Genomic DNA, 15,302 nt, shown 5'->3' on the forward strand with positions numbered 1-15,302 from the left:
GGCCTGAATACCAGAGTCTTCGGATTTCTACATCAGATACTGTTTCTTCTTCCTTGACGTCAGGTCAGGGATATAAAACCTTCAGGTCCCATAGTTGTAGCAGCATCATACTGCGCAAGAGGGGGGTACCAGTGCTGGCATGGCCAGTCTGGTGCAATCAGTATTGTTCTTGGCTTGTCCTGTTTGATCTTTAGTAGAACCTTCGAGAGGAGAGGCAGAGGGGGAAAGGTATAAACAGAGGCTTTCTCAGGTAAAGGACAGGGAATCCACTTTCCATGCTTGGCTGTGGGGAGTTCTTGTGCAGAATTTGTGCAATTGGTAGTTCTGAGGGGAGGCAAACAGGTCTACCTCTGGAGCCCCCCATTTTTTCAAGAGGTTGAATATTTTGGGATCTAGTTTCCATTCGTGTGGGTCTATGAGATTTCTGCTTAAGTAGTCTGCCAGTGAATTTAGTTTGCCTGGCAGGAATTGAGCTTGCAGGTGTACTTGGTAGCTCAAGGCTGTGTTCCACAGAGCCATGGCTATTCTGCAGAGAGGGTAAGAGTGTGTTCCCCCCTGCTTGTTTATGTACCACATAACTGTGGTGTTGTCTGTCTTTACCAATAGTTGTCCTGGAAGAATACGGTCTTTGAAGGCTGTCGGAGCATTCTGTACAGCTAACATTTCTTTTTGATTGATATGCAGGTGCATCTGTCTCGGGGTCCATTTGCCCTGTATGCACTGCCCTGCCATGTGAGCCCCCCATGCATAGTCTGATGCGTCTGTTGTTAGGGTTTAGGCAGCAGGGGGTAGATTGAAAGGGAGTCCCTTGTTGTGGTAGCAGACCTCTGCCCACCAAAGGAACTCTTTCTTGATGCAAGGAATGATAGAAATTGTTTCCAGGTCCTGAGAATGTTGACACCATAGACTTTTTAGATACCATTGGAGTTTCCTCATATGCAGTCTCACATATGGAATTAGTAAAATGCAAGAGGCCATGAACCCCAGGGCTTGCAGATAGCTGGGGTTTTGTGGCCAATAGTTTGAAGTAGGTTGTCAAATATTTTTTTTTCCTCTGGAGTGAGGAATGCCATCTGGGAAGTTGTGTTCAAGCTTGCTCCCAGGAATGAAATCTGTTGGCAGGTTACTAGGTGAGATTTGTTTTTGCTGATGGTGTACCCCAGAGATGTTAGAAGTTTCTTTACGAATGCCACGTGTTGTAATAGCAAGTCCTGGCTTTCTGCCTGAATCAGACAATCATCCAAATATGGGTAAATTTGAATGCTTCTCTGCCTGCAAAATGCAATGGCTGGAGCTAGACACTTTATGAATACCGTGGGCGCAGTAGACAAGCCAAAGGAAAGTGCAGAGAACTGATAGTGCATGGAGCCTGCCCTGAAGCGTAGGTATTAACTGCAAGATTCCCTTATTGGGATGTGCAGGTAAGCTTCCTTTAAGTCTAGGGTTGCCAGCCAGGCATCCTCGGCTAGCATGGGAAGAAGCTGTTGCAGAGTTAGCATTCTGAATTTTAGAACTACCAGAAAGGTGTTGAGAATAGAGAGGTCCAGGATAGGATGCCAGGAGTTGTCTTTTCTGGGTACCAGAAAGTCTTGAATAAAACCCTTGTCCCCTTTGTTCTGCTGGGACAGGCTGAATAGCCCTGATATTGAGAAGAGAGAGAACCTGCTGTTGGACCTCTGCCCATTGATTTGGGGGTAGGTTTGGCCAACCATTTGGGGTTGGTAAGGTGTGGAAGTGGAATCTGTATCCTTGGGAAACTATGTTCAAAACCCATTTGTCCTGGGTAATGAGTTCCCAGTTTTTTGCATGCAGGGTGAACTTTCCTCCTAAGGGAGCAGGTAGTAGAGCAGGGCTTGGAAGGATTAAGGTTAAGTCATTGTGCCATTTTTTCATATGGGGGTGGCTTACTACTCCCTGCTTTGGAAGTGGGAGCCCCCCCACTGCTTAAGTCTGAGCTTAGCCTAAGACTGTAGCGTAGGTGGTCTGCTTTTCCTGGGTTTGGACTGAAAAGACCTAGAAGGGACTGGAAAGGACCAGTTCTTTGAAGGCCAATGCCCACTGAATCTGGGAGGCTGTACTTGTAGGAAATCTTTAACAGTTTGCATAGATTTAGCTTTTTCCTCCATCCTTTTGAGGATGACTTCTGCTTTGTTGCCAAAAAGGCAGTCTTGGTTTAAGGGAGCATCCAGTAATTTAGCTTTTACATGACCTGGCAAGTTTTGTTCCTTAAGCCAAGCATGCCTTCTAAGTACATACCCAGCAGCTCTGCAAGATGCTTCTAAAGCGTTAAAACTAGATTGCAAAGTATGTTTACCAACTTGTTCTGCAGAATGCATTAAATCCTGTAATTCTTAGTGTTCAGTACAGTCAGGAATCAACATAATTTTCTGTTTAAATAGCCCCATAACATGCTGCTGATACTTTAACATATGAAACTGGCAATTTAAAGCCCTAATGGCCAAAGTAGCAGAAGTGTATACCTTCTTACCCCATCTGTCTAAGGCTCTAGAATCTCTATCAGAAGGGGTAGGATTTCTGGCAGCAGTAGCCTTAATGCCTTTTGGTCCTTGGGAAACAGTCTCTGGATCCACAGAAAGATTCTTGAAAAGGAACTTGTGAGAGTCAGGTACTCTGTAATAACTGTCAGATTTTCTGGGAGTTGGAGGTAAAGTGTCTGGGGAAAGGCTAGATTCCAAGAAAGCATCATCTACAATGTCCAGAACAGGAGGGATAGCTAAAGGCTTGTGTTGAGGTAGGAGTAAGAATTCCCCAAGTCTCTTTTTGAAGTCAGAGTAATCCTGGCCTTACCAGCGGAAATGCTCCCTTAGAGTGTGCAAGGTTTCACTAAAAGAAAAATCTTCTGGACGGGAAGCAGAGGGAATGGAATCCTCTGCATCAGAATCCTCATAAGTAGATAAGGACAAATCCTGGTAATCAGAAGGAGCAGAAATATCAGATTCCTGATCAGAAAAATCAGAAAGAAAATCAGTTGTAGGTCTCTTAGAGGGGAAAGGCTGGCTTCTCCTAAAGAAGGTAATAAATGTCTTCAACCATTCTAAGCATTTGGTTTTTAGGCATATGGGCCTGAGCCTGCAGTTTGGTTGTCGGTTTTCTAAGCGTGGTGCGAGTTTTAGGCCTGGATGAAAACGATGGCATTGGTTTAATATGAATGTCTGTAGGCCTGAATATACCCGCAGAAGCCGGTGCCTGCACAGTGGCTCTGGACGCATCCAAGGCAGAGACATCTGCAGGTTCCATAGTCGAAGAAGCATCTTGAGGCATACCGGACTCCGAATGGGTCTCAGTAGAGGCCTGCGAATCAGAAGTAGCAGGTATCAGGGGCTGCGAAAGTGCCTCACTGAGTACCAGTGGACTGGCGACTAGCTTAACGGAAGCGTCATTGGCAGTTTTGGACCTATGCGGTCTGTCTCTGCCTTTATCCTTGCATTTTTCTTGGAAGCTCGGTAGTCGGATGACTTGACAAAGCCATTTCAGAGTGCACAGAACGAGTACGAAATTAATTAGCTACAACAACAGCCCGACGATGAATGGTTCGGGCATTGAATAATGCACAAAACCAACAACGAGGTACGGCGTGGTCTGGGCCTAAGCAGAGGATGCAGTAAGAATGAAAATCTCTATGAGGTATTTGCTTTCCACAGGTAAGACCAATTGTTAACTTTTACTGACATCAGTTAGAGCAAGAAAAAGGATCCCCAATGGGGTACTTAGGTTTTTTGAAGACTTTGGGTTTGAAACTCGAAAATGAAAATTTCAGGAGTCGACCAACCGGCACTTGCGAACTGCTTCTGCTTCGGGCACTGCATGGCAAGAAAGACTGATGTAATGGCATCGGCTGCATGTTTTATACCCCTGACGACCTGACGTCAAGGAAGAAGCGACAGCATCCGATGAGGAAATCTGAAGACTCTGGTATTCAGGCTGGCTGAGGGCTACCTGCAGGCAGATAACCCCAAATGTGATGACTGCAACAGTGAAACACGAAGAAAATCAACACTACCTAGAACTCCACAACAAAGCCAAAAACACAAAGCTAGACAAAGCCAATTACTATAAAACCAGGCAAGACAAATTTGCTAATAACCCCCAGAAATTCTGGGCCACAATAAATAGTTTACTGTACCCTGGAAAATCGACTACCCCTACCCCCGAACTGCCAAACAACCACGACAACATCCCAACACATTTCAATAGATACTTTACTGAAACAATCCAAACTCTAGCCAACACCCAAAATAGTACCAGCAACCCCATAACAAATCCCACCCCCACCCACACCATAGAACAAAACTCCCCTAACTTTTCCCTACACCCGGTGTCCACTAAGACTATTACCAAACTCCTGAAAAAACTTAAACCAACCACATTAGCTGCAGACAAACTCCCTGCTGACTTCCTTCAGATAACAGCTGATGCCATAGCCTACCCCATTGTCCATCCTCAAATTGGTCCACAACAGAATCCACTGTACCAACCTTGTGGAAAGTATCACATACAACTCCACAAGGGAGGCAAATCCCGAGAGCTAACCAACCACCAGCCAATAGCAATTCTCTCACCTTTATCAAAAATATTGGAGAGAATAGTTCACTCTCAACTAATGCAATACCTCCTAACAAATAACCTGCTATCCCATTCTCAGCACGGCTTTAGACTCTCCCAAAGCACCACCACAGCACTACTGTCCTTTACCAACTTAGTCAATCACCACAGAAACAAAGGACTATTCGTATCCGCCATATTTCTAGACTTATCTAAAGCCTTCGATATGGTAAACCATAGCAGACGTCTAGAAACACTAGCTACCCTTAACATCCACCTTCCACTATATCATGGTTTAGAAACTACCTATCAGGTCGGCAACAAGTAGTGCTATGGCAAAACCAATTGTCTTCCCTTTTACCAGTCTCCATTGGTGTCCCTCAAGGATCCATTCTTAGTCCTTTACTGTTCTCCCTATTCACAAACCAGATAGCTGCATCCTCAGTCTCTGTCAAAGTAGCACAATATGCACACAAAACCACCATTATATGTGCTGCCCCAAATATGAATGAACTATAAGCCATAACTCAACAAAAACTTCCCCTTAGCAGAAGCAAGGTTCACCAGCATAAAACTCCTTCTTAATCCCAAAAAAAAAAACAACTTAATCATATCTGGCCCTGGTAGACCACCTCAGCAATGCAATGATCTAACTATAGTCTCCAAAGATAACATCACAATCACTCCAACAACACACAAAACTGCTAGGGGTAATCATCAATAACAACCTCAGACTTGACCCTCACATAGCCCAAACAATCAAGAAAGTAAACAAAAAACTGGGTCTCCTTTATAGAAGCAAACAATTCATGACCAAGGAGACTAGATCCACAATTGCAAGGACCCATCTCTTATCCGTCCTACTGTATATGCTTCCCCTATAATGACAAATCTTCGCCACCCTGAACTCACCAAAATGGAATCTTGTTACAAGATTGCCAAGTTCACTACTGAGGCCTCTCATAGATCCCATCACTGTTTTGCCCTAAAGCAACTCAGCTAGCTTGAGCTGCCCCAACAGCTGATACCTTCAGCAACTCTATACAACACACAAACTGTACTGCCTGCCCGACAAAATCCCATCACTACAGCAACTAATTCAGCCCTACACAACCACCAGAACCTTGAGATCCAGTAGCCAAAATCTTTTAAATGTCATCAAACATAAAAATGATGCAGGTAAGTCTCTCTCTCTGCCTGCACCATAGCCAAAGTTTGGAATCAACTCCCAAATCACATCACTGCTACAAGCTCTCCCCTCCAATTTAAAAAAACTCCTCAAAAGCCACTATGCAAACAACTGGCTCTGTTGCTGTGTCTCCCCAGGTTAAACCAACCCACTGCACTGTTGCAGGAATGCATTTGCTGATAAGCACCTATTACCTCCTCTAGTTAAGCAAGTTAGTCCTGTTTACCCCAAGCACACGGATTTTTCTGAGTGAACTCCTACTCAAACATTTTGTTCCTTTTCTCTCAGATACCTTGCTACTTCTAATCTGACCAACAACTGGATATACACCATACTACCACCACTGTTACAAAAAACTTTTGTACTATTTTTCCCAATACTGTACTACTCTCAAGCTCTCAATGTACTGCATATATACATACTGCCACAAATGTAAAACTCTGCCAATGATATGCTGAAATGACTCTGTAACAAACTTGCATATAGTCCTGATAACAAGATGTTAATATCTGACATTGTACTGCTTATAAACCTACTACCAAAAATGTAAAACTCTGCCTACCACATGCTGAAATGAGTCTATAATATACTTGTATATAGTACTGATAACATGATGTTAATATTTGACTATTGCATGCTGGATTGTATTCATAGATGTAATGAAATCCTAACGTGTATTGTACTGTGTCTGGAGCTTTTCTCCCTAGGCCTCCGCTGAAAACTGAAAAAGGACCCGTGTCCAGTCAGACTTTCCTGGTTAACAAAAATTAAATAAATAAATAAAATATACTTTAATGTATTTGACCCCCAAACTGTTATGATGCCTACCATACTAATGTGATGGTTTCTTGTAGGTTGTCTTTCTTCCCCACAGTGTAGTTTGTGTCCCCTTTATATGATTCATCCTACAGAAAATATGTTTTAATACAGTGACAGTGCTATGACATTTTCATTGAATGGCCTGATTAGAGCTAATTGAAGGTTGCTGTGCACAATTAAATCTTCAAATCAAATTAGCTAAAAACAGCAAGGTTTTGTCTAACACTCAGATTTGCAGTCCTTAAACAATTGTCACAGTTTCCCCATACTCTTCTTTGGTATTAAACTTGTCAGCTCAGTCCTATCATTAATTTGAAGCAGAAAGCTGTCACTTCAGAGATTGCAAGGTCTGCAGTATACATTTATTTTATTTACGGACTCTCCTTAAATTTTATACAAAGCAATCCTTCAATGATCAAAAATGAAAGTACTTACACACACACATATATATACATATATATATATATATATATATATATATATATATATATATATATACACACACACACACACACACACACACACACACACACAGTATAAAACTCATCCACGTTCTCCACCTACAGATTTACCCAAAAACACACTGGTTGGTTAACATTTTTATTTAAGCTGTTAATATGTGTATTTGGATGACTTCAGCAAGACAATCTAAAGATGTAATAATACACATGTGAAGGAGATAAAAATGTATACAGGAAACAGTATGCCTAGCCTATGTCTAGCAAGCTGACATGAAATGCATTTTTGAAACATGAGATCTGAAGACAGAAAAAATGGTAGAACTTTCATTATCTATGGCAGGGAAAAAAATAAATTAAAAGGCACTTATGGGCATCTACTCACTACAAAGCATCTAGAGGATACTACCGGAAACATAACTCTGGGATGATGTTAAGTAAAGAGAAGAAGTGAGTTTTTCTTTAAAACCCTGAAGCCAGCGTTAGCATAAACAATGAGCAGTCTTAAAAGCAGACTAACAAAATTGTGAGAAGTACTCACCGTGCAGGAAGTGTTGATGTCTGGCTGGATTGTGAGACTGATCGTGGGACATGTTTCCAGCTGACATGGTTTCATGATGTCAGACGTAGACAGCACCCACACACAATAAGACAGTCCAAGACTGGTAGTCCCACTCACTTTCTGTGAGCCTAGTGCAGATGAAGTGATATTTGTAAGAACAGTCCTCCCTTTGCATTCACTGTAACAAGTCCCATTGTTCCTGATGAAAATGAAACAAAATATTGTTTGTTAGTATGTACTTTCACAAGAAGCTATAATTTTATTTTATTTTATTTTTATTTTATTTTACATTTGTTAACCGGGATAATCCGACTGGATACATGTCCATTTTCAGCGGAGGCCCGGGGAGAAAAGCTCCAACCAGTACAAAACTTTAATAAAGTCACAGAATCATTTACAATTCACACCACAAAAAAACTATTACTTATTCCATAATTATTGTTCAGGATGTTAGAGAATTGACATAATAAAGAAATATGCAGTGATAGCCAGGTACCTGAAACTATGTGAAACAGGGAATTAGCTAGCCAGGGTTTAGACAATGGCAACTCCGTATTGATGCCAGGTATGGTTTAAGTTTAGCTTTAAATTGATTTAAAGAGGAGAGCGAGGTAATATCAGGGGGAAGTTTGTTCCAAGTTCTCCCTGCAGAGTTGGTGAGGAGGGAATCACCAGCTATGTTTTTAGTTTTGCATGTCTGGATAAGGAGTCGGCTGGATGACCTCAGAGGTCGAGGGTTATTACAAGGGGTAACCAGTTTTTTGAGCGAGGGAGTGTAGTCAGGGTTGTATATTATTTTGTGGGTCATAACTAGTAGGTTATAAGAAATTAGGTTTGGTAGCTCAAGCCAGTTAAGCTGGGTTAGATTGGTACAGTGATGGGTCCTGAAAGGTGACCCAGTTACAAACCTGGCGATGTGATTGTAGCAGATGGTGAGTTTGTTCATGACAGATTTACTAATATTGTGAAGTAGAGGGGACGAATACAAGAGTGTGGAGAGAAGGTGAGTTTGGGCAATGGCAGTTTTGGCTTGGGGGGTCAAAAAGCTTTTTATTCTATATAACGAGCCTAATTTCTTATTGATGGTTTTGATCATTTGGTTTACATGTATATCAAATTTTAGGTTGTTGCCAATAATTACCCCTAGTAATTTAGTAGAGAGGTCCGGAGAGATTATGCTCCCGTCCGTGGCTTGGATCGAAAAGTAGATGGGTGTAGACCTTTGTGTAGGTAGAAACAGCAGCATTTTAGTTTTTTTGGGATTAAGTATCAGGCGACGACTGGAGAGCCAGTTTTCTATTTTGCTAAAAGTAGTCTGGGTTGTTAATTGTAACTCTGTGAGGGTTGTGCCAGAGCAGATCAGCGTGGAGTCGTCTGCATATTGAATACAACTGGCGTTAGGTATGACTGTGTTCAAGTCGTTGATGAAGATGGAAAATAACAGTGGTCCTAAAATGGATCCTTGTGGGACTCCCAGAGTGTTGGGTAGTAAGGTAGAGAGTTTAGTCTGCCATAAAACTGCCTGTTTTCTACCATTTAGATAGGAACTAAACCATTGAAGGGCTATAGTATCCAGACAGAGTGATTGCAGAGTGTCAATTAGAAGTTTGTGGTCCACCATATCGAAGGCTTTGGACAGATCCAAGAATAGTGCAGAGGAAGTATTGTTATTATTTCGATAGGTATTTATGGTATTAGAGAAGACAAGTAGGGCTGAGGTAGTACTGTGGAGAGGTCTGAAACCATGTTGAGTGTCAGCCAATAGGTGGTTGATGAGTAGGTGTTGTATAAACTGTTTCTGAACACATTTTTCCATTATCTTTGCTAGAGGGGAAAGTATAGATATGGGCCTATAATTTGAGAGCTCTGTGGAAGTGCCACCTTTGTGGAGAGGTATTACATAGGATACCTTCCAGATATCAGGAATTTTGGCCTCTGCTAATGAACGATTAATAAGTAGTGACACAGGGTAGGCAATGGCCTCAGCTGATTTTTGCAAATATTCAGCTGGAAGTTGGTCAGCTGAGAGTGTGGTGGGTTTTAGTTTTCTGATTAATTTGTAGATAAATGAAGTAGCTACAGGTTGAAAGGTAAATGAGGGGATGTTTTTATAGGTGGGAGTATCTAGGCTATGGGAGCCGAGTGGCAGTTGATTAGAAAGGGTTTGGATTGTCTCGGTGAAGAAACAGTTAAAGCTGTTGGAGACTACATCAGAGGGTTTATCGATGAGTGTGGCTGGGACAGGGGTGGTAGAGCGACCAGGGTGAAGAAGATTGTTTAATCCAGCCCAGAATTTTTGTGGACAGTTTTGATGTTCTGTCTGTAGTTTACAATAGTATTGTCTTTTGTCAAGTAAGATTTGTCTTTTGGTTTCATTCCTAAGTTGTCTGTAGTTAATTTGGTCAAGAGGGAGTTTAGTGGTTCGCCATACAGACCAAGCTTTATTTCTAAGATTAATTTTGAGCCTGGTCTCTTTAGAAAGCCAAGGAAGGTCTACTGTCTTAGTTTTCTTTGAACGAATGGGAGCATGAAGATTAAGAATTTCTAGGAATTGTTTGTTGAAGTACTGCACTGCTTCATCTAGGGGTAGATGTTTTAGTATTGCCCAGTTGCAAGAATTTAATTCTAGTTGAAATCTGGTCGGGTCGAATTTCTTTTTATTTCTGACAGATCTTAATATAGGTTGCTTTGGAATGGTCATTTTGTGCTTAATTATGTAGGTGAGATGGTGGTCACTTAGGCTATCAGGGAGGGTACCAGATGTATATAGGTTAGGATGACTATTAATAAGCACCCAATCAAGTATACTCTCTTTTTGGTTGGATTTGCCTATCCTGGTAGGAGTGTTAATAATTTATGGAAAGAGTGTAGGTTAATATGGGTGGAAGGAGCTACTGGGGAACAGGTAGTCCAATCTATATTAAAGTCTCCGAGAACTAAGGTTTCTTGAGGGAAGTGGCTTGATATCCAGTGAAGGGTGGCTTCAAGAGTATCTATGTTATTACCTGGGGGAATATAAACACAGATTATGTAGATAAATTTATTAATGTTAATTTGTAGTTTGGAAATAAGGATTTCTGCATTGTTAATCTGAGGCGGTTGTATGACATCTATGGATACGATTAGATTGGATTTATAGAGTATGGCTACCTCACCTCCTTTTCTGGAGATTCGGTCTCTCTTAACTATACTGTACCCTGGGATTAGGATTTCATTATCAGTAGTGGTGGGTTTTAACCATGTTTCAGTTAGGCACACGATCTCTGGGGAGAGGTCAGCCATGAGAGCATGAAGTTCCTGTACCTTGTTGTTGATGCTTCTAATGTTCAAATGACAAGTAAAAAGAGAATTTATAGGGCGAGTGATAATAGGGTTGGAACTAGGGTCCATGAGAAGGGAAGAATGCAGGTCAGTGTTGGTAAACTCTGTGACATAAGCCCCAACTTACAGAACACATGCTTTACTACTTCATTTTTTGTCTCACCATCACAGCTCCTTGCCTGACAGCTCTACTACTGGTACCTAATCAGCCTATTTATTCTGAGAATATGGGAGTCAAGAATCTCAGGCTAGGAGGCAGCCCCATATCCCCCATTTGTTACTTCAAGGGAAATCCCCATTAGCTCTCCATTTCCTTTTGAGAGCTGGGTGGGGAGGGAAGCAGGGCAACTTGCTGTTCCTGAAGGGCAACCTACCCTCTCACCAGTAGGAGAACCTCAGTGGCTCCTCTAAGCTCAGCCATTGCTGTCTCCCAGGGTAAAGCATGCATCTGCACATACAGTTGCCCTCAGTTGCCACAGCAAGATGAACTGTGACAGTGCAGGTCAGTAGATTCAAACTCCAATGGGTAACACCTAGTGCTCTTGCCAAGTGTCACCCTTGCAGCGATTCAGAGACAACTCTCTCCCTCCCCAAGGATGGCTGAGTTAGCAGCTGCTCACTACCATCTTACATGACCAGCTGACATTTGAACTTGAGGTGCCTGTAGTGTTGTCAGGGCTTTATCTCTCTACACTACAGAGCTGGCTTCCTCTTAAAGTATCCTTAAAAAAATAAATAAATAAAATAAAAACACCAAAAAAAAAGAGATGCTCATTTCAGTCCAATCTAGAGAAGACAGAACTATAGACATCTCAAATCTGTACACAAAAGCACCACGAATCAACTCAAGTAAGGATTTTTATACTCCACTGTCATTTTAAATTAAAGTGAATGCCTAACCATTCTATAAAAATACAACTACAACAGCCAGTAAGCTCAGTTACATAAGGTACCTACTGTAACCCCAGACCTTCACATACTGCAATCAGAATGGTCTTCAGCGCTGCAACCTTCCCATTCTCTGCAATGTCGAAGGCTGTCAACACAGAATTCACTGTCTCTGTAGATACTTTCACTGACTACACGAAATAAAACAAAGTGAACCTGTCCCCTTAGTTCATGACTACAAATAAAAATATCAGATTAAGGGGCATAAAGTCTTCTGCATGGAACTAAAAATTACAAGCACGAGTCCAGGGGACAGTAGGAGTGTTCAATCAGTTCTGACTCAAATGCAAGAACATCTGTTAATGAGGCAGGTACCTACATGACTAAACTGTTACAGAGACTGTAATCAGAAAGGTCTTTATTAAAGTAAGCTAACTAAGCAGGGACAAGGAAAAGGTTATCGAGATGAATCAAGAGAATAGTCTATTAACAGCAATTACTTATAGTGCCTTAGCCACTATCCCTACTCACATCCGCCATCCTCCTTATCTTAACTCCTCCCAGTACATGCCTCAGAACTTCAGACCCTCTTAGTTTGTCCAACAAATACCTCTTGCCTTAGACATACATATCTTACACTTGTTCCACTGAACAATGCATCTTCCTTGTCTTCTCTTTTTCTTTGCACAAGTAACCCCCCCCCCACACACACACACAATACAACCATAACTTTCCAATCTACTCACCTGGACCATTCCTAATTACATGTCTGTCTTGCTTCTTTTGATACTCACTACTGAACACTCTTCCTAGAAAAGTCCTTTACCATTCCCTACAGATTCAATAATGACCTTTACTGTGGGCATGCTTATTTCCTCATATCATTATCACCACCACCACCCTTTCCCATTTTTACATAGGATCGGTGTTATCATGTCAACTGTTACCACTTCTCTCTATTCGCAGCCACTCTCCTGTCTTCTTCAGAAATCATGTCCACCTGTCTCAGGACTTCTCTCATGCAATCCATCCATCTCTTGGCCCGACATCCTTTGTTTAGCTTGCCTTCTTCCAGTATATCCTCTTTTCTCACTTTGAATCACATTACCTTCTTATATCCCCAGCCTACACCAGGGATCATATATGTTTAATGCCTGCACAACCATCCCCCCACTCAGTGAACGTCAAACCTATCCCTCCTTACTGCTCCTTCCCCAAGCTGCTAATTTAATTCAGGTAGGCTGGGCTGTAGTCCCAGCTTTATTTTACTATGCAACTGGAGCAGCTACTTTTCGACTTCTTTGGCATTTTGTTTGTTACACATTACCCCTGAAACATTGTGGCAGCTGGCTGCAGCACTGCTGATTCTAGCTTTGATCTTCTCACTCAGATTTCCCTTCTACTCAGCCAAACCTTCCAGATATTTTAAGCTGTTAACCTGTTCCAATGTTTTTCCTTGTATATCAAACTTAATCTTCTTCTGATTTCCTCCATTTACTGCCATGACAATGGTCTTGTCTGCACTCATTCCATATTCTTCAGTTTTGCATTTCAGTCCCTATCATTTGTTGGAGTTCCTGTTCAGTCTGCCTGTAGTGCCACATCATCTGCATTGAACAGATTTATTGATCTGTCCTTTCTAACCTGTTTGCCAAAGTAGTCAACCACCAGTACAAACAGTGGGTTCAGATTTGAGCCCTAATGAGTACACGCTCCCACCAGGAACTCCTCTAGAGTCCAAACCCTGTACTTATGTCACTGGGTACCTGTACACGGCCAGCAGATAACCGTACCAATGTTTCCATGACTTCAAACCATTGCAAGACTGCCCAAATCAACTTTCTTGGGACCTTGTCATATGCTTTCTCCATGTCTAGGAATGCCTACTTAGACACGCTCTCCTCATGTAAAGTTTTTTTACTGTCTGTCTCACTGCAAACACCAGGTCAGTTGCATTGCATACTAATCTGAACCAACTACTACTCTCCCATCTTACTTTCTACTGCTTTGTGTATTTATTACTAACATACTCCAACCCTTTCATGCAGTGTGACAGAAGTCTGATACCTATGTAGTGCCCACAGTTGTGAATACCTCCTTTGTTCTTATATACTGGCACTAAAATGCTTACTTTCTAGTCATCTGGGATATGATTCCTCTCTCCATACTGTGATAAGTAACCTCAAGAACCATTTCCTCCCCTAAAGTCACATATTTTTTCTTTTCAAACACAACTTCACTGAAAGTGCACTTTATCAAACATGCATCGAAAATCCTCTATGGAAGTGGCTTCATCTGAGCCAGCTCTTTCACAGACTTAATCTTCTTTAGTACACATTGTACTTCTGGGGTGGATTTTCTTTCCTCAAACTGTAGGCCATGCATGTGCAGAACTTTTTTTATGGTTTTCTTCATTCAAAGGCTTTATGAAATTCTCCTTCCATTTGCTTTTGATTTTCTCTGGACTTATGGGCAGACTGCTGCTGGCTTTTGCCAACTGTCTTCCTTATGTTTCTATTATTACCTCAGTTTGATCAAACTTCTTGTGCCATCTACAGCGTCATTTTCCAGAAGCTAGTTGAATTTCTCTTATGAGATCTTCTCTGCCTACGCCCATTGCTCTCATAGCCATCTTGTATTCCCTCTATGCCTGAACCATTTTTTCTACCTTCCACTTCTTCTTAAACTTCTTTCTTTTGATAACTTCCTGGATGTCTGTACTCTACCACCAGATTTCTTTATGTACTACATTTCCACAACTGGCTTGACAGCATTTTACAACCTTCATGTATGCTGTTTTGAAAAGCTGCCATTCTTCAACTCCATCTATTTCTACTACTTCTAACGGAGGTGCCACACCCCTGAGTATTCCCTTGAACTCCTGTATTTTTGCTCCATTCAACTTCCAGGTCTTCAGCCTAGTCTCTTGACCTTAAGGCCTTCTCTGATCATTGTTTGCAGCAAACTGTGAAAATCAGCAGTTTATGCTAACGGCAGACAATTTTTTAGCTCATTTTTCCGAGGCAGGAATCTGTGCAATTGCGTACTACGGCACCCGGCGGTTGTCTCGAGCTTGATGTACCCAAGAGCAAAAAAGATAAGAAACATAAGTCTAGGTCCACAGACGACATTCACTTGCCTCCTGACTCATCTACTAGACTTGTGATTGCTGAGGAAGGTGAGGCACTTTCACAGCCCCCTTCGACGTTTGATTCAGGGACCAAGGCTTCTGCTGAGACCAGACCACTCATGCAGGTGGTTTTGTGACTCTCTCTCTGCGAAACTTGAGGTGACCTACTTGTGCATCCATTTATACTTGACTACAAATTATACACTATTTTCAGAGAACAGATCAGGTTCACTCCAAGGCGATGGTGCTTCACTATTTAAGAATGATGCCAACTTCTTTCCTACCCTAAAAGTAGAAGTGATTCCTCCTTAGACAGAGACCTCCAGCTGGATGTTAGTTTAAATAGCATTTGATGATCATGACAACATGCAT

General features: G+C 41.8%; 1 protein-coding gene across 1 annotated transcript in view; it reads right to left on the bottom strand.

Moving 5' to 3' along the window:
* Window positions 1-15,302, bottom strand: part of MEGF8 (multiple EGF like domains 8) — a 1,779,602-nt gene that overhangs the window by 1,011,927 nt on the left and 752,373 nt on the right. Inside the window, exon 21 of the mRNA XM_044079419.1 lies at window positions 7,571-7,790. Coding sequence (XP_043935354.1) covers window positions 7,571-7,790 — 220 coding nt within the window. The remainder of the gene's footprint in view (window positions 1-7,570; window positions 7,791-15,302) is intronic.

The sequence above is a fragment of the Protopterus annectens genome, chromosome 8.part0 (genome assembly GCF_019279795.1).
Source record: "Protopterus annectens isolate FY-2018-M chromosome 8.part0, PAN1.0, whole genome shotgun sequence".
Classification (NCBI taxonomy): Eukaryota; Metazoa; Chordata; order Ceratodontiformes; family Protopteridae; genus Protopterus; species Protopterus annectens.